The sequence below is a fragment of the Thunnus thynnus genome, chromosome 1 (genome assembly GCF_963924715.1).
Source record: "Thunnus thynnus chromosome 1, fThuThy2.1, whole genome shotgun sequence".
Lineage (NCBI taxonomy): Eukaryota > Metazoa > Chordata > Actinopteri > Scombriformes > Scombridae > Thunnus > Thunnus thynnus.
This window is the reverse complement of record NC_089517.1, coordinates 23072056-23100024: the sequence shown is the minus strand read 5'-3', so window position 1 is coordinate 23100024 and position 27969 is coordinate 23072056. Positions and strand designations below refer to the sequence as shown.

The 27969-nt window shown below is 39.7% G+C and overlaps 2 protein-coding genes across 3 annotated transcripts in view; one reads left to right on the top strand and one right to left on the bottom strand.

The window, feature by feature from the left end:
- Nucleotides 1-653: 653 nt before the first annotated feature.
- Nucleotides 654-16858, bottom strand: immp1l (inner mitochondrial membrane peptidase subunit 1). Its single transcript, XM_067591399.1, has 6 exons — nt 16773-16858; nt 8238-8348; nt 8033-8121; nt 7723-7849; nt 1518-1628; nt 654-814 (listed from the first exon to the last, which is right to left on the bottom strand). Exons 2-6 carry the CDS (start codon nt 8346-8348, stop codon nt 728-730), a joined length of 525 nt encoding a protein of 174 aa, XP_067447500.1. The 5' UTR covers nt 16773-16858; the 3' UTR covers nt 654-727.
- Nucleotides 16859-16930: 72 nt separating this feature from the next.
- The window catches only part of elp4 (elongator acetyltransferase complex subunit 4), a 53472-nt gene continuing 42433 nt past the window's right edge, over nt 16931-27969 (top strand). For both annotated transcript variants that reach the window (XR_010928614.1, XM_067591382.1), the window contains exons 1-5: nt 16931-17138; nt 19032-19067; nt 23277-23398; nt 25141-25275; nt 26709-26845. Coding sequence is in view for 1 of the 2 variants with exons in the window: in XM_067591382.1 (XP_067447483.1) it covers nt 16961-17138; nt 19032-19067; nt 23277-23398; nt 25141-25275; nt 26709-26845 (608 nt within the window). In the remaining variant the exon portion in view is untranslated. The remainder of the gene's footprint in view (nt 17139-19031; nt 19068-23276; nt 23399-25140; nt 25276-26708; nt 26846-27969) is intronic.

Genomic DNA, 27969 nt, shown 5'->3' with positions numbered 1-27969 from the left:
ATGGTTAAATGGGAATTGTTAACATTTTATCAATTGCCTTGGCAGCCTAATGAAATATTAAACATTAAGAGAGCTTTTGTTTTACCATTATACCAAGAAAGGGTAAACACAAAATTAATAACATCTTTTTTAAGGGAATGAGACAGATATTTTCTGAGGTTATCCATGTTTAAAGCACAACTACAAACAACCTGCAAATATGTGGTTTAGGTGCATTTCGAAGCCAGTTTAAAACCAGCATTTAAATTCAACCACAAAAATTAGTAATAAACCAAGTAGCCATCCATATATACGAACTTTTAGGTATGATTTGGTCTTTAATTAATTTATCTGAAGTTTAATTATTTGTGTGTCTTATTACTGAATAACCATCATCTCCAACATAAACCATGTCATCTTTGCCTCTGCCTACTCTCTGCCATTAGCAGTTCCACAGAGACACAGCTTTACTCGCTGCTCACGCAACGCTCTTCCTGTAGTGCTACGCAGCTACAGCCAACACACCGTAAGCCACAGATGACAAGGCCCTGTCAGTTAAGAAACAGTAAAATTAACCTAGAGATTGAGTTTGTATTGTGGTATTTTTCCCATAAAAAAAAACTGTGTCTGAGCTTGATTAACCTAACCTAATGAAATAAAAGGTTGGCAAAGAATAACCACTTTTTTAAATAAATGGTTTTATTTAAAAATTACTGAAGTAACAAACGGTACATACAAATTGGATGAGTCAGTCTGAGTCTGAGTCATTCTGAGTTTTAATGATCCGTCTGGTTGGGCTTTCGCTGAGTGTCCCAAAACTATGTGGTGGCCAGAGCTGTATAGGACAAAGGGCACAGAGAAAGAAAGGGTTAAAAGAAAGATACTGTAGGAGTCACATATAAAAAAAATAAAATAAAGGACCACCATTAATTATGCAAGACACTTTATCATTGCTACTCTAACAACTTTACTTCCTGGACACATTCGCTAATATGGCTTTTAATGATGCGTTTGACTTCATAAAAGATCTTGTTATTTCATCAGCTGTCGTAATAGGGCCTCCAGTGGAGTGCCGCTGTCCAATCAGATGGACAGAAGGTTGGCTGACCTGTTTCCAGGGTCGTGGTTGCTATGACATCCAGTGACATGACAACACAGCAGAATGGAAAGCTAGACAATATGTTGTCCAGGCTTTGGTCAATCAGACACACTTGCTTTGAACTTCCAACTGACTCACATCTTTCAAATTGTGCTTAAAATGGCCATACTGGACTATTCAAAAACTAAGTAAGTCAACTAACTAACTAACTAACTCAAACTAAGAAAAATGTTAAAGAATCACGAATTGCTTGGTCAGCAGCTCAATATCTACACTGTCAGTATTCATATTGGAGAAATTTAATCAAAACTAGTTTCCTGATTATGCAAAAGAAGACATGGCTTAAAATTAATAATTATATAATGTGAATACACTCAATCTCTATGTAGGTTTGAGGGTTTAAAATGCATGACAACATACAGTCCACCTCCTAAGTTACCTTTAAGCAAACACGCCCTCGGATGAGGGCATAGGGAATTGGGCCATAGCTCCTTGAGTCAGTGGAATTCCTAAGGTTATCTCCTTCTAGCCATATGTGGCCTTTTGGAACCTAAAAAACAAAACGAAAACACCAAAGACACATGGAGAGAGGGCAAAAAAATGATTGAACAACAAAGAAATCAAACAGAAAGAGAATCTCTAAAATCATATCACTACTTAACCTTTTTAACATGTAAAAGTGATTTGGTCTATTATGTAGTGAGAATCTACCTTAACCCCCACCACCAGCGAATTGCCTCAGCCATCCCTCCCTCCTCAGCCTATCTTAACGTCAACCTGCCTGTCCCTCTTTAACCCCATACCGTCTTAGGAGAAGGGTCATGGGTAACGGGCAGGGTCGGGAGGGATTTAGAACAACTTCAAACGGGGTCATTAGGCTGTTGGCTGAGATCTGCGCCCCTCTTACCCATGGAGGGCAAAGCCAGAGAGGGGCCTGAGATAGCTGGGTAGAGAGAGAGGGAGAGAGAGACAGAGACAGGGAGAGAGAGAGAGAGAGAGAGAGAGAGAGAGAGAGAGACAGAAAGAAAGAGAGAGAGGGCTAAGCTGCGGCTAGCAGCAGTGTCCAAGGGTCTCCACCGCGGTCCGACCTGCCAGTGGGGCGGTCATCCAAGCAGGCTCTAATTCACAGTGACACCAATTATGATTAATCTCATCACTTTAGGAGAGTAGGCTTGTCAAGGCCCTAATTAAGTGCGCTGTCCCCCCTATATGTGCAGACAGGATCAACAACACATTATATTGTCATAATGGGCATCACAATCCGCGAGTCTATTTTTGTGTTGCCTAACTTTTTAACGGCAAAAGTCCTCTGGAAGAAAGAAGAGAACGTGAAAAGAGAAACAATATTATCCACACTGAGGTGACGTCACTTCTTCGCCTCTGCTCGTACTCCTTATTCCCATCACCCGGCTTCCCTGATTGGAGTCTTCAGTCCTACTGTGGGATGCTGCGTTTCGTTTCATATTCGATAATTGAGACAGATGATGTGACATAATCACGAGCCAGTGACATGTTGACCTAACATGAGGTAAACAACTCACTGAATAACGACGACACAAATGAATATCATTAAAGGAGTCATCTGAGAACCATATGTCAGCATGCTGGATTCCCACCATTACACCTCATTAACATGGTAACATATGCTGGCTCCCAAGCACAGGAAAAAGAAACACCACCGTTTGTCATCTGCCAAACCAGAACCCCCTGTTTCTTCTCGTCTTCCGTTTAAAAAAAATAACACCATCTTCCTTGTACTTATCCAAGAAACCCAGAGGTTTGATTAAGAAATTTCAAGCATTCTGTCCTGAATTTGGTGAAACCTCCAAAAAAGGAACTACCTCAACACACACACTTAATTTCTTGAAAAGAAACATTGGTTGTCTTAACATCACTTCAGTTGTTTACAATCTGGCGTGAAATCACTGAGAGGGTCAATCAATCTGATCGACAACAGAAAAAGAAAGGCACTTTGATTTAACTTTTATAAAACAAATGACCTCATACAGAAATCCAAGCCTGAGCAAAGGCAAAATTACCTTAAGGATCAACCAGGCGGTGTTTCAGAGAAGTGAGAAAGTGAAGAGGTCTGAAACCTGACCAGTAATACTGTGGCCAGCATGAGGATAAAAGCTTATGCATATCACCTTGCAAGTTGCAGGTGTGTGAACAAAACAAAAAAAGCCCACAGTAAGTCAAAGGCAAAGCTATGAATTAACCCCTGATCGCTGCGAAGCAGAAGTGTAACCAGATAATGCACCATCCCTGACTCTGCTTTTCAAAGACAACTGCTGTTTCAAGCACCTGACGCAAACAGCAGCAACACACAGATTTCCAAAGATCCACACAGGCCCAACACTGAGTTGTAATATTTAGATGTGCAGTCACTTTGATCAGCTCTGCTGGCGGTTCCGGTGTGATGAATGGCAGAGATTGCACCCGTCCTGTGGTTGCAGGCTGAGTTGACATGAGGCATTGTGCAACTGTCAAAGACGTGTTGACAAGCACTGAAACTGGAGCTCTCTTCACCGTGGAGGTGTGTTGTTAAACAGTCACACCATTATGGTGCTCATTATGTTAACATGATTGAGGCGGTGAATTATGTTCAGCTTAAATACATGCAGGCTTACAGAGTTCACCTTTCACCATCTTGCTACATCTATCTTTTTAAATTTTTTGATAGGTTAGGCGACTTTGTGTCACAGACATTTGACATGGAATATGGTGTTCCTCAAGGAAGCATTCTAGGTCCTATTCTTTTTTCTTAATTAGTCACCATAATGTCAAATATCACTGTTACCCTGATGATACACAACTATATAAATATCCCTGTTTCACCAGACAACCCCAGTTTACGCGCTCTTTTACTTGTCTCGCTGATTCAAACAATTGGATGACTTTTTTTAAAAAGAAATGAGAAGAAAACAGAAATTCTACTCATAGGTCCAAAAGCAGAAAAGCAGAGACAGCAGTCAGTGTTTGTTAGCCTGTCCAAGCAAATTAAAACACATTACAGATCTAGGAGTGATTTTAGACTTAGTGATTTTAGTCTTAATTTTATTAGTCATTTTAACGAGGTCGTAAAATACATAATTTTTTCATCTGAGGAACATTGCCCAAATTAGACCATTTTAACTCAGAACGATGCTGAAATGCTGATACATGTTTTATTACAAGCCGCTTAGATTATTGAAACTCTCTTTTTAAATGGTCTCCCTAAAAATCTTTAAGAAAATTACAGTTAATTAAGAATGCTGCAGCCAGGATTCACATTACCCCTCTGCTTGCATCACTGCACTGGCTACCTGTATCTGGATTTTAAAGTCCTTTTATGTATCTATGTATCTCACATAACGTAGCACCTTCATATGTCAGCAACTGCCTATCATTTTATGTCCCAACAAGAACTCTCGGATCTTCCACTGCCATTCTTTTAGACATTCGTAAAGTGTCTCACAAGAAATCTGGTGAGGCTGCTTTCTGTTTTTATGGCCCCTAAACTGTGGAATAGCCTCCCCATGGCTCTTAGACAGCAAACTCCCTTTAAAAAAAAAAGAATAAATTAAAGACCTATCTTTTTAATTTGGGTTAACTTTACTCATATCATTGTTAATGTTTTATTGTATTGTGATCAAACTGTTTTTGATTGTTTATTTATTAATTTTTCTCTCATTTATTGCTTTTTTTAAACTTAGTTATTGTTTATTATAATCTCATCTTGTTTTGTTAAGTACTTTGTGCTGCATCTTTGTATGAAAGGTGCTATACAAATAAAGTTATTATTATTATTAATTATTATTATTAAGATTATTGTTATTATTACTATTATCATTATTATTATTATTATTATTATTATTATTATTATTATTATTATTATTATTATCTATACTATATATATATAGGGGCATTTCATTCTGCTCATCTCTCTGTCACTTTATCTGCCTCTCTCTCTCTTTCTCTCTCTGCAGTAATATTAGGGATCAAGTGTCATTGTTTTGACACAATAGCTCAGACACAGAAATGATTCCTAAAAGGTGACAGGGCAATTAGTCTACTGCTGGATCTCTGAGGGTGGAGAGGACCTGCCTGTCTGTCAGAACAAAAAAGGAGGTGATGACAGAATGGCTTCCAAAATTCATCTTTACAGGTCCAACCCATAATGTCTCACATCATCCTAATAGTTACACACAAACATACACATCCTCGGGGGGGGAAAAACTCCCTGAGGGAGGCCAAACATTTATGTGAACAGTGGGTATTTTCTCAGTTACCTCAAATGCTGTCACACAAAACCAGTGATTTTGCTCCTGGCTGTTAAAAAAAAATAATAGTGCAAAGCATACAGTATATTAAGCTGTATGAAATTTAAAAAACATGCCTAGTGACAATCAGCTTAGTGAAGCTTCAACAACCAAACCCAAGTATGCCTACACATTTACCAAAATATAGGCAAAGCTGTTGACATCACACCAGTGACAAAAACAAGACTCAAAATAACCTCCTTATGCATGTAAATGATGACAGTTTCTCTGTGTCTCTCTAATCTTACTGCATATAAAGCAGAACCTCTGCCAACTATCAGACACTAGATACCAGAAATTTTAGGTATTATCTGTTGTGCTGGTGAATTAAGTATTTATGGTAGTATGGTGCGGCTTAAGTTGGAGGTTTATAATATGTTTGTAGCTCTGCATTACTTTTACTGTGTTTGAAAAGTAATAATTTTATAAAATTAGATAAAATGAACAGAGCCAATATGTAGATTGTAACCATTTGAAAAGACCCTTGGTTAATTGAATAGGCTATCATAATGTCAGGATTTAATACATTTTCAAATTAGACAATTTTATATTTTCAAACCATCAGTTTATTCTAGCATATATCTTGATAAATATGTAATATTTGAGACTTTAAAATGAGACACTGAATTTTGCTTGACCCATGTAGGTTCGTTTTCAGCAGTATGTATGAAAAAAAACAAAAACAAAAGCAGTGCTTTACTGATTGAGAAGAAGTGTGATATGGTGAAAAAAAAGGAAATTCTTCTCAGCTCAACAACCACAGCATTACATGTTCAATAGAATCTAAACAAAAATCATTGAACTGTTACGCTTCAAAGTGTTGATTGAACAGAAGTCCTTGTGTTAAATGATACATTAACAAAAACAATGTATTGTCAAACCTCAAAGTTGATTTGCCGCAGTCCAAAACAGTGATATGTTTATCAGAGTTTTACCTATGATTCAAGAAATTATCTATAAATATGTTATATCGTGATTGTCTTCATGACATTTATATATTACATTACAGTACGTGAAGGCTCTCTTATTTAACAAAAAAAGCTTTTACTTTTGGATAAAGCTACATGGTTTAAAATCAGAGATCACATTGTAGCAAAAAAGTCCTCAAAAGCAGTCAGAAAGCCTGATTTATGGATCCCTATCATATATATGTACATTATATCATATTCATAATGGGTATGAAGCAGATCCCGTTGATCCTGAATGAGACTAATTGGATATGGGAAAAGGATATATGAATGGATAGTTTTGAAGATTTGTAAAGTGACCTGAATCATACTACCACTACCACCGAGATATCGCCATCTATTGACCAGTATAGGCAGCAGCTAAATATAAGTGAATGAATGTTAAGGAGCATCCAAAATGAATGGAAGTAAATGAGCATTATGCTAAAATTGATGGAAAAACCCCAATACAGCAGCTCTCCACCTAGTGGCAAACTGCATCCTGCTGCTACTTCCTGAGATTATGAATCACAACGCAAATGATGTCACCTATTACAAGTTCAGTTCTCTGTATGTGGAGGTGAAGCGAGTAGAACAGGAAACCCCTTTATTTCCCATTTCATTTGCTGAATGACACTTTCTGGCCTTATGCTATGTTTCGCTGAACCCATCCAACAGTCTGCCCATAGTCTATAAAATACACAATAAATTCAAAAACATGCAACATAAACGCAACCTTTGGTTTGCAGAAGTGTGTATACACACACACACACACAGACACACAGACACACACAGACAAACACACACACACGCACACACCTCCGCCCACCCATCAGTCTGTCCACTCAGCTGGCACTAACTCTAACAGGCTTCAGAGAGATTGCAGGCCTGAGCTGTGGGCGTTGGGGAGAGTAGTAATAGAAAAGCAATGACAGTGGTTTCACCAGCAGAACCCCTGCTCACTCTCTGGTTTTATCACTGTTCTGAGGAAATATAGGTGTTGTCAAAAGCTGATATTTTGACCAATGACACAAAATGGATGTGTGCGGTCGAAAATGTAAACAACTATGAAAGTCTATAGACTGCGGTACACACACAAGAGGAAAGCCAACAACAAACTGAGAGACAGTTTTTCATTATACATAGAGATTCTGTTTGTCATTTTAGAGTGAAACAAACTATCAAGTATTTTGTTGTGAACAAATTCTTCATTCAATCGGTATTTCCCTGTATCCTTTTAACCTTTTTTCTTCCAAAGAGACTCTTTGAGTTGAGGTTATTGGAAGCCAAACAGTAAAACTACCTTACTTGGTAAAGCAGGTAATCACAGGATGCATAAGAATAACAACTGAAAAGCAGCAACAAATATAGGCTTGTATGATGTAAACATACTCACATATGTGTGGGTCTTGAAAAGATCTGATGGGCCACTTGTGCAGATCTTGTCACCTTCCAACCCAATTACCCTTTTACAAACATTCATATTTGGGTCAAATGGACTTTTTGCAATTACTATGTCACCCCTGAAAGAAAATATAAACACAAATACTTCATTTGTAACATTCAGGGTGCATTTCTTCTCAGACAATGCATAACATCTTACAGCGCATCAGAAATGTAAATTATAAAATGCCTATACATATTCCAACATGGCTGCTACGTCCTCTTTTTGCTCACTGCATATGAATGTACTGACTGGGACCCACTTTTGTATTTTGCAAAGATGACGACTCATCCGCTCAGAGAACACGACATCATGGTTGACAATGGTGGGCTCCATAGATGGACCAGAACACTAAAAAAGAAACAAAACAAAACAACAACAACAACAAAAAAATTATGTCATATGTACAGATGAGTGAATATGATTTGAGAAAAATTAAATTATTCTGTGATCTTAATAATACCAACCACCACAAATTCTCCAATGTATTCAAAGGCACAATGTGCAATGCAGCCATACTGGACAGTGTAGCCCACAAACCCCAAGGTCTTCCCCAGCACACGGCGGAACATCTTCATCTGCAGTGCAAAACACAACTATAGGTTAGGGGACAACATCAATATACACACAGTAATTGTCAAATGCTTCACCTCTGGTCCTAAAATGGGTGGTGAGGAAATGATTCAGCGTCACCATTTATGGTAGGCTTATGTCCTCTGCAGGATTTCTAAAAACAAAGGCTTTTTGGTTTAATTTTTAAAGGTGTGGACAAGGTTGTCACAGCTGGCCTACTACTAAGATGGCACCCTCCCTGGTGTTTCATTCTCAGAGGCTCAGCGGCCAGTTCACACCAGAAAACTGCCCTGAACTTTGATCCTGTGTAGGATGGACCAATCAACACCTCGCTCTCAGGTGATGGACAAACACAGAAGCTGTGACACTTTCAGCCACGCAGCTCTGTACTGTCTGCAGCTAGTCGCTGACATTGCGCTGCCTCCACTACCACCACAATCATTAGAGCGTTTATCAACTTCTGTCAGCACCATAGAAACACAAAGACACCGCTAGCACCCATCCACCTGCCTTGCAAACACTCCGTCACACAAACACACACACAAGGACTATCCACGTGTCTTCTGAGCAAACATCCCAGCCACACTCAGGTTATTGACTTTTACTCAAACTGCAACCTGCTGGATGGACAGAAGAAAGTAAGTCAATCTTTACACACTGTCATGCACAGTGCGTACGCACTCCGCACGCACACCTGCACACACACACATGCATATGCACCATCAGATTGAAACTGTATATTTAGAAAAGAGTAGGTACAGCTTGGCTTAGAGGTTAGACTGCACTTCAAACATTTTTAGCTTTGGCCGCTGTCCTGCCAGTCCACCACAGGGTAAAGAAATCTCTTTTCTCCATCTCCCCTATTCCTTCTGTGTCTTTCCCCCTTTCTCTCTCCATGTCTTCTCTCCCTCCCAGGGTATTATTAACCAAAGCAAGCAGAGCGGAAACCAAAACCCCAAATCCTCAGAGCTCTGGGAATGACTTCCCAAAGATGGACATGGATTAGACCCCCAATTTCTCCCTTGCCCCACCACCTCCATCCCCTTCTCTCCCCAGGTCCCCAACAGACCGGGTGTCAGGTGGCTCTCCCAGCCCTGCCAAAGGTGTTACCCCTAATCCCATTATCCCCCCCACTCTTCTCACACACACACACACACACACACACACACAAACATACACACAATGCTCTCTCATTCATGCCAACTATATTCCACCTATTAAACCTTCTATCTATTCTTCCATCCCTAGCATGATTTGTCTCTTTGGCCCATTCGCCATCCTTTCTGATCCAAAAACACCAACTCCATCCTTTCACCTCCCTGTGCGCTGCTACCGCGCTCTTCCCTCTGTTCCCTGATCACCCCTGGCAACCCTGTGCTTTTTGCCGCCACAGCGAATGACGGCGCTCAAACAGGTGAAGGGGGGCATATATATTCTCAGCACAGGGCCCAAATGAAGTGCCCCTTTCCAGTCGCAGCTTGCTCCGATGTCTTGTTCTGTTCCACAGGAACTATAAACTCAGTCCTCCCCCAGCTGGTACAATAACACCTCTGGCCCTATAATTCCTCTGTTGGGAAGCAAGTGGTCTAAAGGTTAATGTGAATCTCAGGTCTGCACTAAAGCGACATGTTCAGCTCTATTTGTCTTGCTCTCAGCTTCCTCCACCAGTGCCCCTCTCATTGTGGTACTGTAATGCACTCTCAGACATGATCTCACATGTGCTCTTCCTTCTGCTAGGCTGGGGATCAGGAATCTTTGCTAGCACTCATTCGCAAAGCACAGTGGACAGCCTCCCGTACAGCTGCCTTCATATCTCTGTTTCAGCCCCCCCTCCATTCCAGTGTGCATTCATCATAGGTAGGGATTAAGGGACTTTGCATAACAAGATCACACGGCCAGTGACTGATATCAAGAGAGTCCATATGCAGCCGCCTGGTTTTCTGAGGCACCCTCTGTCATTGATAGTGTGTGTCTGTGTGTGTGCATGTGGTGTGAATGTGCACAGACAATGGCATCACCTATGTGTTTCATACAAAGTGTATATGTGAGCTGCAGTGACTCCTTTGTGATTCAGTATGAGGTGGACATCCACAGAGACATCTGATTGGATCTCTATTACCTCTAATTCCCCCGAGCAAAGAGTCAGACAGCACACACTATCTCCTTGCCCCTAATACCCAGCGCATGTGTGCGTTGGGGAGTACCAACATTAATTGAATGCTGTATTACAGCTGTAAATTAACACAAAGTCTCTCTGTTAATCCAGGATTACACGCCAAACATGTTCATGGGAAAACAAAGAAAGTCAGCACAGCCCTCTCTGCAGAACCATCTGTGGCCACCGGCCTCCCATGGTCACAACACAGTGCTACAGTGGGGAAAAGAGGGGGATCCCAAATGAATAGCTGCTGATGGAAACACCTCATTGTGTGTTTAACTCTGTGATCCTCTTACTGAGGGAATACCATTCACTCAGAGCACAGCAATCACAAGGAGATGAATGAAAAAATTCTTTTTTTTCCCACAATATCAATCATGAGCGCAAAATACAGCAGTAGCATGAATGCCTATCACTGCGTCCACCCAGCTGTCAAAAGCATTTTGAGTGAACAATTTGAGACACTGCAAAAATAAAACCTGAATGAGATGTATTTCCGTCATCTGCAGGGTAGACATGAATAAAGAGGCTTCCTGAACATCGCTTTGACAGACATATCCATGAGAAAATAGTCTCTCAAAAAGCACTGGATAAGCATTAAGAGGCATTGGGAAAGTTGTATTTTTTATGTCAGCAAATGGGAAGCTTCCTCAGGATGAAAACAATGAAATTACCTTGGCAATATTTAGTGTTAAAGGACATTGCCATATAATCAGGATTGGTGGCCAGTGCAACAAGACATATGACATGTCTTGAGGTTGTAGTGGACAGATAACTATTGCTTATGTCATTATTGACTTAATAAAAAATTGTAATCTGCTTTTCCGGAGTTTTGCTAAGTCAATATCTGAGTGGGAAGTCAGCAACAAAAAAAATCATTAACTTAATAATAAAGTGAAGCCAATAAAAGCAAACCAAAGTTACTTATTGAGGCCATAAGGAAATATTCAAATAAGAATTACAGCTACTGGCCTCTGGAGATTTGAATCTGCCATTGGCTGAGTAGTGTTAATTGATATACATGGCCAGTCTATTAGACCCACAAAGAGAATCTCAATCCAAACAGCACACAAGGGCCTTGCAGTGGACTCCTTACACAACTAAATTAGGAAAACATGGGCTGAGAGAGAGCTGGGCAACAGGGGGGCTAAGAGGCTTACAAGCCCCTTGTCAGATATTCTTCTTCTCCCTGAGGATCCCAGATGGAAGGGAGTCTGGAGGAGCAGGCAGCACCAGAGAGGGGACGAATCCCACCTCTGATGTCTTCCTCTGGGCAGCAGAAGGCAGAGGAGGGTGGGGCTTTGGTCCTGTTGCGCAGAGCTTGATTTGATCTTAATGTGAGCTATAAAAAGGAGCAGGTTTGGCAACCAGGGGGGTCTGTTTCAACTATCAGTCCAATCAGAGATAATCCTGCTGATTTAGACACAGACACCTGGCTGGATGGAGAGTGACAGATGTAAAAGTCCCAGTCACAGAGATGTATGTCTAGCCCCAATCTTTCATAGGTCTGCCTTCTAACAGAGGCTTAATTGAAGCGACTGATCTCCATATTGCTCTTTTCAACGTTGCTAATGGCAACACAGCCCTGAAACAGCTGAGCGAGGTTACTATTTGAGGAGCTGAGGGTTTAAACCTACAATCAATGGGTAAGCCAGAGCAAATAATAGCCAAGTGATATGAATACAACTGCTATGAATTGAAAGGAAGTGTGGGTTGACGGAGTCCCCAGCCAATTATATAGAATGGAAAAACTAGCCACTAAGCTTTATTGTATTGACCACAAGTGTATATGTGGTGCTGGCCTGGTGCTGAGAGAGTTGAGAGATCTTATCTAGTGTTGTATCAGATTCACAAAGGGGTCAGTGTTTTGCTTTGACCATCCTGATATATTTTAATACCAGCTAAAGACAGGCACCTCAACCTAAACGCAAACCTATGATTTTTAAGAATGGGGTTTCCTTTTATTTGAAATTAGCACATATTATATAATTTTTCTATTATATTTTATCCAATAGGTCAAGCTAAATATGGCTCTCTGCATTTTAGCAACATCTGCAAAAATCTCAGGAAACCATAGCCAGTCAAACAATATGGGATGTTGATTAAATGGAAAAAGTCAAATCCTTAGACAAAATTAGCTAAACCCATCCTAAGTTTATTGTTCTTTTTCCCTTGGAATATTACTTGTTTTCAATGCTAACAAAACAAATATGGTGCATGTTGATGATTATCTTGCATCCCCCAGACACAAGAAGTCTACCTTTTCTCACAGCTCCACACTGATGGCAGAATTAGAATGAAGAAACCAAAACAGTCTAACCAGGAAAGGTCTGACATGTTATGACTGCTGCCATTATATAGTTCAATCAGATACAGAGACTGATAAAACTGACAAAAACACAGCATAAAAACACAAATGCACCGATGACACATTGTAAAAGAAGGAAAATCATGTTATTTTTGTACAATTAGGGTGCTGTGTTTACACTGCCACACACTGAATTGTGCTACGAAGCCCAAAGGTTAAATTGGGATTCAAGAGAATTGGAAATTAGGTGACTGGCACGGCACAGAGGATGTGGACAAAGTTTCCACAGCAATGTACTCATACATCCTGCACGTTGCAATGCTGAAGCAGGCCCTCCTCCTTCTGAGATGCAGGTCAGTCAGTGCATCTTATTTGTCTCATATAGGCTTTCCACAATGCCCAGTGTTGTCAGTCATGATATATTCCCTTGGTCTCCTGTCAGGACATATAAATCTCAACAGTGCTGTCAAAACAGCAGGACTGCCTCTGCTGAGAGCATTTGTAAAGTGAGCAGTTGCTTCCTCTGGAGCCTTACAGTATCCTGTGATCTTGTGCTGCCTCTGGCCTCTCTCTGTCACAGAGAGCTTTTTTACAGCTGTCTTAAGAAATACACTGATCACTCAGCAGTCAACCAGTTTTAATAGTGGACATTCTACCAGTTCTTTACCTAATCTGATACTCCAAGTTCTTGAAATATGTGCAAGAGGTTTCCATCATCAATAGGCCTTTTACACAGCAGGCATTTTGACATGTCATAGTAAGGACAGCACAGGTGTTACTAATAACATTATCGATGGCTCCTTTCTATTCAAGTGTCCCACAGCGATGAGCCAGTATGCACAATACCAGGACCCTGAAACTAAAGCAACTTAATAAAATTCAGACATAATTAATTTTATGATTTAAACCTGTACTTTTCCTGCTGTGACACTTCAAAATTTCTTTTCTGAAAGGCCTATAAGCTGCTGAGGAGAGTGCTGTGTTACATTCAACATAGATTGCCAAACCTCCTTTACGAACTCCCATATGAATTAAAAAAAAGTATTTTGGTTTTTGTTACTGTTTTAGATTACAGAAAGGCAGTCATAATGTAATGTGCTCAATTATTTTAAATTCATTATGTTGTTGGAATACTTAATATTGTGTTTGCATTTTGCCAACTGCAAATTCAGTATTTTCAATAACATTAGCAATATATTCTAGATAAAATAGTATGTTTGTTATGATTATTTCTGGACCACTTTGTCCCTAAATGATACAGTATCAACCATTATATCAAATGTAGCAAATACAATTTTCATTTTAAACAATGGTATTGTGTGTTGTGTGTGTAAAATAGGAAAATTGAGGCTGTAAAAACTGGATTTCAGGAAAAAAAAAGTCTTAGTGATATGAACATATTTCAGTTTAAAAATAAAGATGAGGAAAGTTCATCATTAGGTTGACCTCAGCAGAATTTGTATAAAGATTGTACACTGAACGCTCGAATAGACTGTGTTGGTGTTATCAATTTAAGTGTAGTCTGATTAGGCTGTGATCATTATTCAAAACTGTGAATGAAAATCAAAAGGCACTCATGCTCACCACAAGACATTCCCACAGCTATTTCTAAACTGTTGTGGCTTCCTACTGTACACTTGCAATGCTTGGAGATTTCCTCCCCTCGCTTTTACACCTGCTGAGCTCTCCAAGCTGAATGCAATTGGGGAAGTGACACACAGGGCTCCACAGTGACATTCAGTGTCAGCTTATGAATGACTATAGTGTATACAACCAAAAACATAAAACATACATACATAGTTACTGACTTGTAGAACTACTCGTGCACACACGAAGCCCCTCTGTATTATGAAGCACTTGTGCAACTGCGATCCATGACCTATTTATCACATTACATTACATGACATAAGACCTACTATGACCTTAGGATGTAAGTTATGAGATAGATTTTGACAGATTAATTCGTTCTGTCTTTACAAAGGCCATTCCTCGGCAAAGATAGAATAGAATAGAAATGGAAAGAATAGAAAGAGAACAAATTATCAATGCAGCTATACTGTATATTTTATATAACCCTGTTTCCTTTCTGCACTTTCCACTATCGAATAAAGGCAAAAATGCCAAAAATAATCTCTGGTATATTGTGTTAACTTGCTATTTTGAGGTGTGTTAAGATTTAATTTGGACATCCCATGAAGCATAAATACAACCTTTCTTTACTTCGCTCAGTTTAACTTTGTTGTTTTGTGTGTGTTAAGAAGGCTCAAACTTATCTTATTACAGACAGTTTTAAAATGCTCTGTGAAACTGAAAGCACTCCATCATGCAGTGAACCAGTGCCTTATATAAAAGATTCCTGCTTATTGAACATTTGAAAATCATTTCCCTTTTTATAGATAGATGGATAAATAGATAGAGACTTGACATACATCACAAAATACATGAGGTAGGTAAAAGAAACAAATACAGTTACTTATATATAATACTTATATATAATAACTAAATAGACTAACTCAATTATAAAATAAAAATAGAATAAAAATAGAATAAAGACTACAGATAAAACCATAACTAGAATATAGTATTTGCTGAGTATACACTGTTCAATGATATTAATATGCTATAATACACTGTACATTAGTCAGGTGGATATTGCTGAGGTAGTAAGGTGAGGTGCAGGACTGTCCATGGATGTTAAGTGTTGGATGGATATTGTAGTTTCTATGGAGAACATGGGCCAGTGGTGGAATGTAACAAAGTGTATTTACTCAATACTGTGCTTAAGTACAATTTTATGATACTTGAGAAGGTACTTTACTTGAGGATTTCCATTTTGTCATACTTTATACTTGTACTTCACTTCATTTCAGAGGGAAATATTGTACAATTTACTCCAATACATTAATTTGACAGCTTTAGTTACTTTTCAGATTAAAATTTTACATAAAATAACACATGATGAGTTCATAAACAACACTGCATTCAACCAATAGTTAGCAGTTCCACTAAAGAGACATTTCTCCTCTAAACATCTCACATGGTTTCATTTTATTAACTGTTCAAGGCCCAAAGATTAAAATTCTCCAATATTTCCCAGATTAGAGACAAGTCTGAAAAATGAATCCAATTTTATAGCAGAACTTTGTTTTTTCTTCCTTTGTTTCCCACTAATCATCTCACAACTCCTCAGATTCATCTTGGGACCCTTTGGATGGGCCCGAGCCCTAGGTTGGGGACCACTGGACTAAACAGTAGGCTATATAAAGTCGTTCAAACTAACCAGTAAAATGCTGCTTACACATTGATTAATCAGTATTAATAATGGATTAATGCACTTTATTAAACATATTTAATATCAGTCACTGTGGTGGATTTTCTACACAACCAGTATTGTTATTTTCAATACTTTAAGTAAATTTAGCTGATAATACTTCTGTACTTTTACTTAAGTAGGATTTTAAATGCAGGGCTTTTACTTGTAATGGAGTATTTTTACATTGTGGTATTTCTACTTGTACTTAAGTAAAGGATCTGAGTGCTATGTTCTCCTCATTTACACCCATAATAAGGGTTCTATTCTATTCCAGCAGTAAATAAGAATAGAATAGAATAGAATAGTCTCCCATTAGATCACCCATAAACATTAGGCGCTTAAGTTTCTTGTTCAATCATGATGTCATGTGTCATGCATAGATAAACAGGTATGACTGTTGCCTATTCTGTTCAGCTAACTAAAATAAAAGTGTGCTGTGATTGAAAATGAAAGAGCAGATTCTGTTAAACAATATTCTGGTTCTGTCATGTTATGTAATGAAACCAACAAGGTCATAGCTGCACAAAACGAAGTTTTTAAAAGCATCGACTAACTGCTGGTTATTGACGAACATACACGCGCTGTGTTTGCAGACAGCAGGAAAATATAACTACCAGCTAACTTTGGATAATCAGCAGAGTTTTACTCACCAGCTGACTGTGGGATTCAAAGCTCCGACCACGCAGTTATCATCACAACAAATGGACCTTCCTCTTGACAGCTTCGACAGCCGGCCCCGTAACACTAGCCGGCCTGATTGGTCGAGTTTCAACAAAGTCCTCTCTGATTGGACGACACGCTCCAAAACATTAACCGGCGTCACCACGTCACAGGCAGTATGGCTGCTCCCGCGAACCGTATGGCTAACCCCCCTGGTGAACGTTTACCGTTCAATACTACGAGTTTTCAGAAGAAAACAAGGAGCAAGTTGTTATCCATACCCGGTACCCGACCTTCGGTTCAAAATGGACAGCTCCTAGTTTCGACCGGTGTCACGTCACTCGACTATTTGCTCGGTTAGTTTGATGGTAGCTACACATGCTAACTGTTTTCAGTGTGACGTTAACGAGAAACACTGAGTTAAGTAGCAACATATTTGTGTAATTAATTCCTAAAAGGGCAAATCTATCATCTGTCACAGAGTGGGGAGTTTTGTCACTGTCAGGACAACTATACAGAAAGTAAACGTTAGTATACCTTCTTGTGTGTAAATTGTGTATCACAGATTGACACGTGATATACCATGAGCAGGTACTTATCACTGATATGTGGAGTTTGCCTGTATAAATGAATCAGTGTGGTGTCTTTTCAAATGTTTTATGAGGAAAAAGTAGAAAAGATAAGAATGTTATCTGGCCCCTAAAAAGAGATTATGAATTGACAGAATATCTCTCTACTGTCAGAGATAGAAAGCAGAGACAGATCCTAACGTAGTACAGGCTCAGTGACCACAAATTGGCAATCGAAAAAGGAAGACATTAAAAAATCAGGGCAACCAAAAGAAAACAGAATCTGTGGTAACTGTTCAACAGGTGAGGTTCAGACAGAGATGCACTTCCTCCTACAATGTAAAACATTCAGTGAAATGAAGAACATTTACTTTAAGAAGTTCAACTCTGTAATTTCAGATTTCAAAGAACTTAATGACCTCTCAAAATTAAAAATACTTCTAGGAAAAGGAGGCCTAATATATATCAACACACCATAACCTGAGGGACAGCCAATGACCTAGGTGCACACAGCACATGCATGCATTCGCACACATACACAAAGACATGCATAGGATATATTGTGTATATATATAATTAATATATATCAATCTTAATTTTGTGTTAATGATCATATTATTGTTATTTTGTACTGTACAAATATTTGGACAAATTGTATTTTGATGGTTTGGCAACATTGTTCTCGAAACTTTCGTGCCAATAAAGCCTATTGAATTGAAAGTTGAATTGAAATTGATATTTATGTCAGTTTCAAACGGTGCTCCAACCAACAAATTGTTTAGATGAGAAAACACATTGGACATCCTCTAAAATTAGGCAAAACACATTATCCTAATCCTTAAAGATGATCCCTGTGCTCATTCAAAAGGATGGAGATACTCTTTATGGCTTCCTGGCCATATTTTAATGCAAGGAAATTGCAGGTGTCAGTTAACATTATGTGGCCAATTTTGACACTTCATCTTAAATCTTGCATATTTGGGTAGTTATTATCTTGCAGATACTCATAAATTATATTTGTGTATAATATAGGCCTAGTCCTTCTGGTGATTAACATTTAGATTCCCATAATACCATTATCATTGGGAGCTCTGACAGAAATATAACTTTATGTCAGTGGAAACATAGTCACATTCCTCATTTCTTTTTTGTTTAACCTGTAAAGCACACGTTTTGAGGACAATATTAGAACACCCAAAAAGGTTTTATACAACTTATTCTCTATATATATTGTAAATGTGTTATAACTAAGCAAATTTTCAGGTGTGGTGACAGCTAAGATGCCACTTTTCCAGTAGCTCAAACCTATTACAACCAGTGTAGTTTCAGATTACCGGTCTTATACCTTATCCTCCTGCACCGACACACAGGAACATGGTCTAGCAGAACCCAATAACACTCTGGCTTAATGAGAAAAGAGAGACATTGTAAAATGCTATTTAACATTGTATCAGATTAAATGGAACTCTTACCATAACCAATGTGAAAACACAACATGTCTCTTCAGATGGTCAGTCCTCCAGTTTTCTTATGAATGAGATGAAGAGACAGCAGTGGAGGCTGGAGAGGAGAGCAAACTAAACAGCAGTTGGCCAAAGGGAGTGTTTCACATTGATTCAGAGTAAGACTGACTGTATGATGTGTCACACTGATATTGTTTTTTTTTTTCTTCACAAACAGGTGGCGGCTTAGCAGTTGGAACAGTACTTCTCATAGGTGAGCCTATTATTTGCCAAATTGAACATTTGATGATTTACAGGTCCCATGAAATGGTATCATTACTTCCTTAATGTGATGTATTTCCTGTTGAAACAAGTTGTGTGGGCAGACATACCACAGTGAGGAGGCAATCTTATGTTCAGACCAATCAGCTATCAGTTATGGAGAGAAAGGCATTGTGATTGGACATCCTTAAAGCCTAGAAGGCAGGATTGTTATAAAAAAAATTGTGATGCCATTTTTGTCTTTTGACCTTATGAACAAGTTCAATGTGTGTTTATCATAGTTGTGAAAGGAGTGTTTTAATACCTGAAGCCATGTCAAGTCAAGTCAGATCAAGTAAATTATTATTTATATAGCCCAACATCACAAATCTCAAAATTTGCCTCAAGGGGGCTTGAGGCAACACAAAATGGTGTACAGGGGGATAGATTATACAAGTGTAATGGTCTTCAATTCTTTTGCAGCTCTTTAACTGGTTGCATATATTTGAAATGAAACTGCATTCACTTATTAGTGAAACGTAGCTTCAGCCTACTATTCATACTCGAACTAAAAATCTAATATATTCTGGCAGTTGAATTCAGTCACACATTTCAGCGTCTCACAGCGAACGGTGCTTTCGTCTGTCTGTTCTCAGGCTCTTTGCGGTTACAGCATGCCACTGTCTAGCAGAATGGCAAATAGACTAATGACCTCAAGGTCCCTAGTTAGAATCCCAGGTGTTCACACTTCTACTGTGAGCCTTAATTAATATGCCCCTCTGCAGATGTGTTATAGAAGTTTTCAGAATTACATTCAAAGTAAGTGTTTTTTCTAGGGACATAAATGTCTTCCACTGTATTATTATTATTATCATTCATCATAGGCTGGGCTGTATGCACTGGTAGACAGTAAGGTTAAGGTAGTCTTGTTTCCCCTTGAAGCTGTAATTTGTGTGTAGCCAAGGCCTATACCAACTGATGATATTGCTTTGCCCTTTAATTCATCCCCCCAATCGATGCAGGAGTCAGTGATTACACACTAATGCGTTCTTCCCTTCCATTTTGTGAATCAATGTACGGTTGGTTTCATCTGGTAATGAGAGACACAGTAAAGGTGAAATGCGTGTGTGCTCTTGTTTTTGTCTCGGAAAGAGTGGTGTGTGTGAGTGTGTGTGTGAGTGTGTGTGTTTTGTTGTGTGTGTGTGTGTGTGTGTGGGTGGGATGGGGGGTGGGGGGGTTTGGAGTGTGTGTTTGTTTGTGTTTGTTTCAGGCAGTCGTCTCCTACAGTCTGCCCCTTTAGCCGTGATGGCCTGTTTGTGAGACACAGACATAAAATTATCAGACTGGTCGTTGTCTGCCTTTGAAGTGTCTTGAGCTGTCCATCCTGATTTGTCAACCAGAGGGGGATCAGCCCAGTATGGCTGCTGTCTGAAGATCTCTCATCTCTCGTGTTTTTGTAAGAGAAGGAACAAAGCTCCTCGGCTCTTATTATGTTGACCATGTATGGTTTCGTTCCATTAGTAGAAATGAATGTGTTTTTATTTTTTATGCACCCAGTATAATTACTATAAAATTCAGCCGTTTACAACTGTTTACATTTTTTTTAAATATTTCACAGCTTTTAAAGATAATTATCTTAAGTTTTGAGCATAATTTTAATGTTCATGAATACTATTTTGAATGCAGTTCATTCTGATGAACTAAGTAGGCCTTACAGTTAGAAAATGCAACACATTTAAGCATATTTAAGAGACGCAGTGAGATTGAATTGCAACATACAGGGTGAATGCAAAATGATTTTGACATGAAATGAAAAGTACGTCAACCCTGAAGTTACTTAATAACAATTATAAACACAACTATAAAGGTGGATTATATTACATTACATGGACATTAGTTTGTTCCACAAGAGGAAATTCTGCTTGCAGCAAGGCAACATAAAAACATTAACATAATCAAAACATGATAATACATAAAACTGCAACAATAATAATAGCGATAATTAGCAATATTTTTCAGCTGTGGAAGAAACTTTCATATCTGAGTTCTCTAGGCAACAATAGACATGTAACAGATCTCCAAAGACGTCACAGTCATCTGCCCTCAAACGACAGGTGCATTGATCAAAAGAATTGAACATTGTGTGCCAGACACTGACACTGTTTTGTTAAAGAGGTACAGCAGTCACCATTTGAAGCTTACCAGGAGAGATTTTAGAGACATATACAGTATATGTTACAAATTGGCATTTAACCTAATATAACCACCTTTTGTAGCAGTGTTTATTGCAAAGCTCAGCTCCTTTTTCAATAAGTGACTATTTGTTAACCTGCCGTAGCCTAAATACAGTTGGGCTGCTCGGAAGCAATAATAATACTTCATAGACTAAACTCTCATACAAGGGGGAAAACACTGACCTAGATATTTTGTCTCCTCCCCCTGCAGCTTTAGCAGATATGATTCAGGACTCTCGCACTCCCACTCCCCTGTTTGAAAGCAAATGAACCAGAGGCGTTTCCCCCCTTCACCAAACCTAAGTCAGAATAAGCAAAAAAAGAAGAAAAAAAAAAATCATCCCATGACTGTCCAGAGTGACTGATCTACCTCAAAGATATGACCGTCCCCCACCCCCTGTTGCTCCTATACCCCGCCACCTCCCGTCCCCTCCCCTTACCCCCCGCCTCAACAGCCTAATGACTCCTGGAGGTTCCATTTGTAAGGCTCCCATAGAAACACAGCCACAATAGGCCCCATCTTGAGAGGGCCCATCTGGGAGTCTTTGTGGGGCCTGCTGAAAGCCACAAAGGCCTGCTGACCTAGAAACCCATCAATAAGAGAACAGGGAGCCCCACCGACAACAAATTGAAGAGCCATGGAATTTCCTGGGCCATCCTAAGTCCGTAGGTGAGGACATAGACTGGGAACGTGGGAGGGGGAAATTCTCCGGATGTTCGAGGATGACACGTCAGGATGTCATTCCCAAGCTGTCGGCTATGTGCCCGTTACCTTAAACTGTCACTGCTGCCTTTGTCCTTGTGCCCACTGTTTGTCATTGTGTGGAGAGGCCTATGAAATCTTTACAAAATGGTGATTGTGACAGGAAGCAGCAGTAGCATGCTGGGTAGAGTTATGTGTCCTGCTCGGGGGGGTCTCATGGTGATGATGCTTTTTTTTTTTTGTGGGTTTGGGGTGTGGAATGGCCGGGTGGCCGCTTTGTGTTTACTGAGAAAGACTACTTTTGCAAAAATGTGTTTGATGTTTAGAATCACTTGCAAGACCATCTAATGCCTGAAACATTCCTCAAGATGAGACTGTAAGAGTGTTTGTTACCTTCTCCGTTTGCATTTAAAAGTCTGTAACTAGCATATTTCCTCCAAACTACTTTTGTGTTAATGATGCTCTTGAATAAAACCAGATAAACAATAGTGAAATGATGCCATTGCCATCAGAATTCACACAAAAAGCAGATAGATTTGTGTAAGCCAGATGTCAGGGAGCATTTTTAGGACAGACACCATCGTTACATATTTCTGCCTCCCTCTGTCAGTTGGCCTGGCAGCTGGGGTACCTTTGCATCGAGTGGGACGGGTCAGGTGAATGCTTAAGACAGGTGTCTCCCTTATACCTCCGCTGCTGGTTGGGGGTATGATCGGTGAAAATAGACAGAAATACTGTGAGACCTTGGCAAGAGAGTCATCCACACCTTGATAGTCCAATCATTCAGTAACACCTATGTCCATGTGCCATGTCAATTGCCATTTCATCTGTTCCCTACAAAAGGTAGCCAGAACACGGTCCTTACATCAATTACAGTCAGCGACTGTGATGTGGTCATGAACTGCTGGACTTGTGGTGTCTGAATGAATGGTCAGAATAGACAGACAAATGCAATATACAGTATGATGGACTTGTTGATGCTTGTTAAAAGTATGTGACCAGATGGTGACATATAGGAGAGATGTTGTAGCTGTTTGATCAGTGAATCCTTTATTTACCTCCTCTAGACATTAGCTATATGTCCCTGAATTACTGTTTCTTCTGGTATGTTTGTGTGTGTCTGAGTGTTTTACACTTTATGCCTGTCTTTCACTGTAATGTCCTTTGTTGTTGTTTCAGTTGTCTGACAATTGCCACAGACACAAAAGGAATTTCTAAAAGGATAATAAGCAAAACTAGCACACTCAAATTCTGAATTTTGTCGTCCTTTGTTCCTTTTTTTTAGAGGAGGACCGATATGATAGCTACTCTCGTATGATCTTAAAATACTTCCTGGCAGAAGGAGTGGTGTGTCGACATGAACTCTTTGTGGCGGCGGCTCAAGATAACCCAGCTGACATCTTACAGGTGAGAGGAGGTGGTGTCTGTTTCTGTATGCTTTTTGGATGGAAAGTTGTTGTTTTCCAAGCTACAGATCTCAACAAACAATCCACATAAACGTTCATATGGCCTTAATATGTCTACTTTAACATAATGCTCACTGCTTTGTAAGGCTGTACCCGACTCAGAATTTTATCAGTCGAATTGGTTTTGGCTTTTCAATACCAAGATTCGACTATTGGTTCCTTTTTTTTTCATATAGACTATCTGGCAATCAGAAAATCCATTGGCATGAGTTTCAGTGATGATTTTGACCACATTTACATAGTCAAATGCAACAGAGTCATGGTAATATATTTTTGAGCATTTAAAAGTCAATGAAAGTTTGTTGTTTTTGATGTTTTTGAAAATGTTTTTTTTTTTTCCTTTTAGTCATCAGGAAATGTAGGAAATGTTGCATCTAACATCTTTTTTAGAAGTAGGTTTTTGTCACAATATATTCATCCGTGACCACTGTACATTATTCAGCTTGTTTTACACTGGTCACACCCATGATTTAACTGGTATTGTAGGCACACAGCTTTCCCCAAGATGTGTCAGGGTCAGCGGGGGTATCACAGGGGTTGAGGGTGGCATGGTTGTGGCATTGTTGAAATGTTTCCCGATGCATCACTCTGTGAAGAGGACCGTAGTCCCAGAAGCTGACTGCCACCCAGCATACAGGAGGTGGGCCTCTCTCCTACTGATTGATAGTGGGAGGGGTCACAGCCTCACCCTCTCTTTACATATCAAAGGTTTATTAAGAGAGGGGGACTCCCAATGGGGATATATCACATCATTTAGTGTTTTCACAGCTACATTCACAGTATGCTAATCTTCAAATGCAAAGGTTGTAGTTTATGCGTTACATTTACATGGACACAAGAAACCAGCTTATTGGAGGAAATCAGGTTAAAGCAGGACATTGGAGAATACATTCACATGCACTGCAATGATGTGGTCACTCGAAAGCCCACATTTACCCGCATCAGCTAATAAATCAGATTTTCCACCCACCTCTACTGCGTTTTGAAACCAAGTCTAGCAAGATTTTCTTTTTTGTTTGAAACCTGTGGAAACTGTTCGTACTGGTTGCACAGTGGAAGAACAATTCTCTTATTAGCAGTCTCTGAGTTTTTTCTTAATAAACTGAGCCGACTGTTCAGCTGTAGAAACACATTAAGTTTGACCAAGGTACAAAATAAACTTTTGTCCACTGGCCAAATGGCTAGTGAATCATTCAAAGTTTACCAGCCACTGTTACCACTGTTTTTTTAGCTGGTGAGTGAAGCATATTTTACCAGCATTTGGCCGGTGGCTGGTGCTAATTTTGTGCCCTGAGTTTGACTTATTTCAGACCCAGTTTTAGTGAGACTTAAAATCTAATTAATTTTGATACAGGGACACACTGCTACTGAAGTCTTTGTCATGCACATGTGCTATTGTAAAAAATAAACAAAAAAAACAAAAACAAACATTACAAACCAAGTTAAGTTTATCTGTGGCCAAGAAATCAGGATTCTCCAAGAAAAATCTGTTTTATTCTGGTTGCTTTCCATTCACATAACATTTTGTTTGCATAACATTTCAGAAATCAGGTTCCTGCTCAAAGCTTGTAACACTGACAAGTCGCATGACATTACATAGCAATTAGGATAATTAAAATGTCTCTATGATCTTTCAAAATCAACATATTCAACTTATTATGTTCACTGCATCATTTTGTGCAGGAACTCCCTGATCCCATCTTGGACGATGTTGCAATCCACAAACCAATGGAGCAGCCCAGGCTGTCTTGTGAACCTCAGGACAGTTTGGATGCCATGAAGATTGCCTGGCGTTATCAGAACCTTCCTAAAGTGCAGGTAATCAGGTGGACTCATTTGTCACTTGCATATATCTGTTATTATATTGATTGCACTACATATATACAGTATACATATACAGTAGTATACAGGTAACAGCGTTATCATGCTCATTTTATTAAAAGTTTAATGTGTCTCTGTTAATGATGGTATGAGAAAGAACAGAACTGGCTCTCTGGATTTAGTGGTTTGGCAATTGTCTCCACCACTAAATCCATCAGCTTCTAAACTCCTTTGTGGAGTGAATGAGGCCTCAGCCTCTCTTTTCAGAGCTGGACCAGATTACTCACACTTAGCTGGCAATAGGTAGGCTTTTCACTGGTCCCCAACCCACATATACACACACGCCTGCACCCCTGCTTAGCCTGGGAAACAAGACTACTTTGCAGCCTGTGCATTGACATGTCTGCTCGCTCAACCCTATGACCCAGACCTGCGCCTCTGTCTTCCCCCAAATCCCTGCCTTTCCCCCTGCCAGGGTCGGCAGCCCTACACTCTTTCTTCCGCTTTGAGGAGAGGTGACCCTCCCCTTCTACTTCTCTGCAGTCTCCCCCCTTCGGTCTATAATCCATATCGCTATGTGGATTAACAGCACACAGTGTGTCCCTGGGGATCCTCTCCCTCTTTCTCTCTCCCTGGAAACTTCTTTATATCTGTGTCCTTTCCTCACCTCTCCCCCTTCCCCTGTAAAATCGTCTTTACAAACCACTAGTAAGCCCCACCAGAGGATTTGCATCCCAAATTCACCCCCAGAGTCAACGCTTACTTTCCCCTTACACACACCTCTCCTGGCATAGCCCACTGTGTTGCTCTCCCGATGAAGACATCAGATCAAAGGTGAGGCCGTCAAGGCGGGGATGGAACGCTAAGCGGGTTGCCCAGCTCACAAAGAGAAGATGAGCCCCTGACCCCCCTGCCCTGCTGACCCCCTCGTCCCGCCAGGAGAGGGACACACCGGGGGCCCTAATCCAGATTAGGAGTAGATTAAGGGCCCCTCTAACAATGGAATCCCTGGTTTCACTGAGAGAGAAGAGCTAAAACTCTCTCTTTCAGCTGCAGGAAAACATCCGCCTTCCCCTGCGTCCCTGACACGTTTGCTTTCACAGCCAGAAGTGGACATTTATGTGAAGAAATGATTAAGAGCGTGGTCGTAGTGGTTATTTAACTTCTCTGCTGTAGGAATGTTGAGGAATGACCCATAAACAATGCAATTGCATTACCATAGTATTGTGAAGCACACTCATTTAACATATTAGAAAGACAAATAAGATTATTTTCTTAATGAATTGCTCAATTCTCATCCACAATCCTCAATCCACATTGTTTGTTGTAAAAAGTTGAAAGCAAGCAGAAATTATTTTTAAATGCTCTTTAATTCTCCGGCTTTAGCGTTTATATGCTTCAACATGAGCTTGACTTGTTGACCTCCCCAGAGTGCCCTGGCATCCTCGTCCCGGTTTGGTCACTACTATGACGTCTCCAAGACGATGGAACCAGAAATTCGCCAGGCAGCCAAGTGCCACCACTTCTACCTTCCAGAACATCCCACCCAGTCGTCACCCACACACAGGTAAAACGACAAGACATCATCCACGGAACGCATGGAAACCAATGAGACACCTTCCACAGAACACAGATACACAAACACGACATTGTCCACAAAACACAGTTGCACAAATAAGATCATCAAATCATCCACAGAATACAGGTGAGCAAACATGGCATTGTTCACAGAACAGAGGCAAACCAACAATATAGGGAGACCAACATCGTCTAAAAAGCACATATAAGGCCTTCAACAAGCATGTGCGTTATAGAAAAGTTAACCCAAGAGGGTCGAGCTCAAGATTGACTCTGATATTTTGTGAAGCCCTTTGCTTGAGATACTTAGTTACAAGAATTTAATAAACTGTGTGCATTTATTACAGATGCAGAAAAATAATCAGCTTATAAGTTTGGTATAAATGGTTACTGAGGTTCATTGAATTGTAATAATCAAACATTACAGCTAAAATCACTGTGTTCACTTCACTGCTATAATAACAAGACTTAAGCGTAATGCATCTCCAGTTTCAACATATTCTGATGAAAATTCAAGAAAACCTAGTTTTTAACAAATTAAATTTAAGTACCTGAATCACTCGCATTATTATTCCCCTTTAATCAGCTGATACAAATAAATGATTCTCCTTCTATGCTGCGTAGCTTACCATCGGCCAAAGACATTCAGCCTCTTGGAAAGGTTGTGTATGTCTATTCAAATAGGGGTCTTGTTTGCTCAGCGTCTGTTTGATTTCTCCAGCGTTGAGTGTACTTAGGGTTCAGAGGTCATGCAGGCTCTTTACTTAGAGAGTGCTGCTGAACACACAAGGGCACACGAAGGCACACTCACACACTCTGGGTAAATACAGCAATCTGGAGCACAGAGGATGTGGAGGAGGCTTTATAGAATCTCTTCCTTTATTTCAACAAACAGACTGTTTAACAGAGCGCCAATGCAAACACATTAAATGGTGTAGTTTAAAGCATACATTTTCACTGGAGTACACAACATAAGTTAACATTGTACTAAATATCTGGTCAGAACTTAATTCATATTCACAAGGAACAAATAAAATAATGAAAAATCCTCTCTGTTGATGTATGTCGTACACAGTGTTGAGTGATTTGGTGATACTACCGTGTGGATGAGGC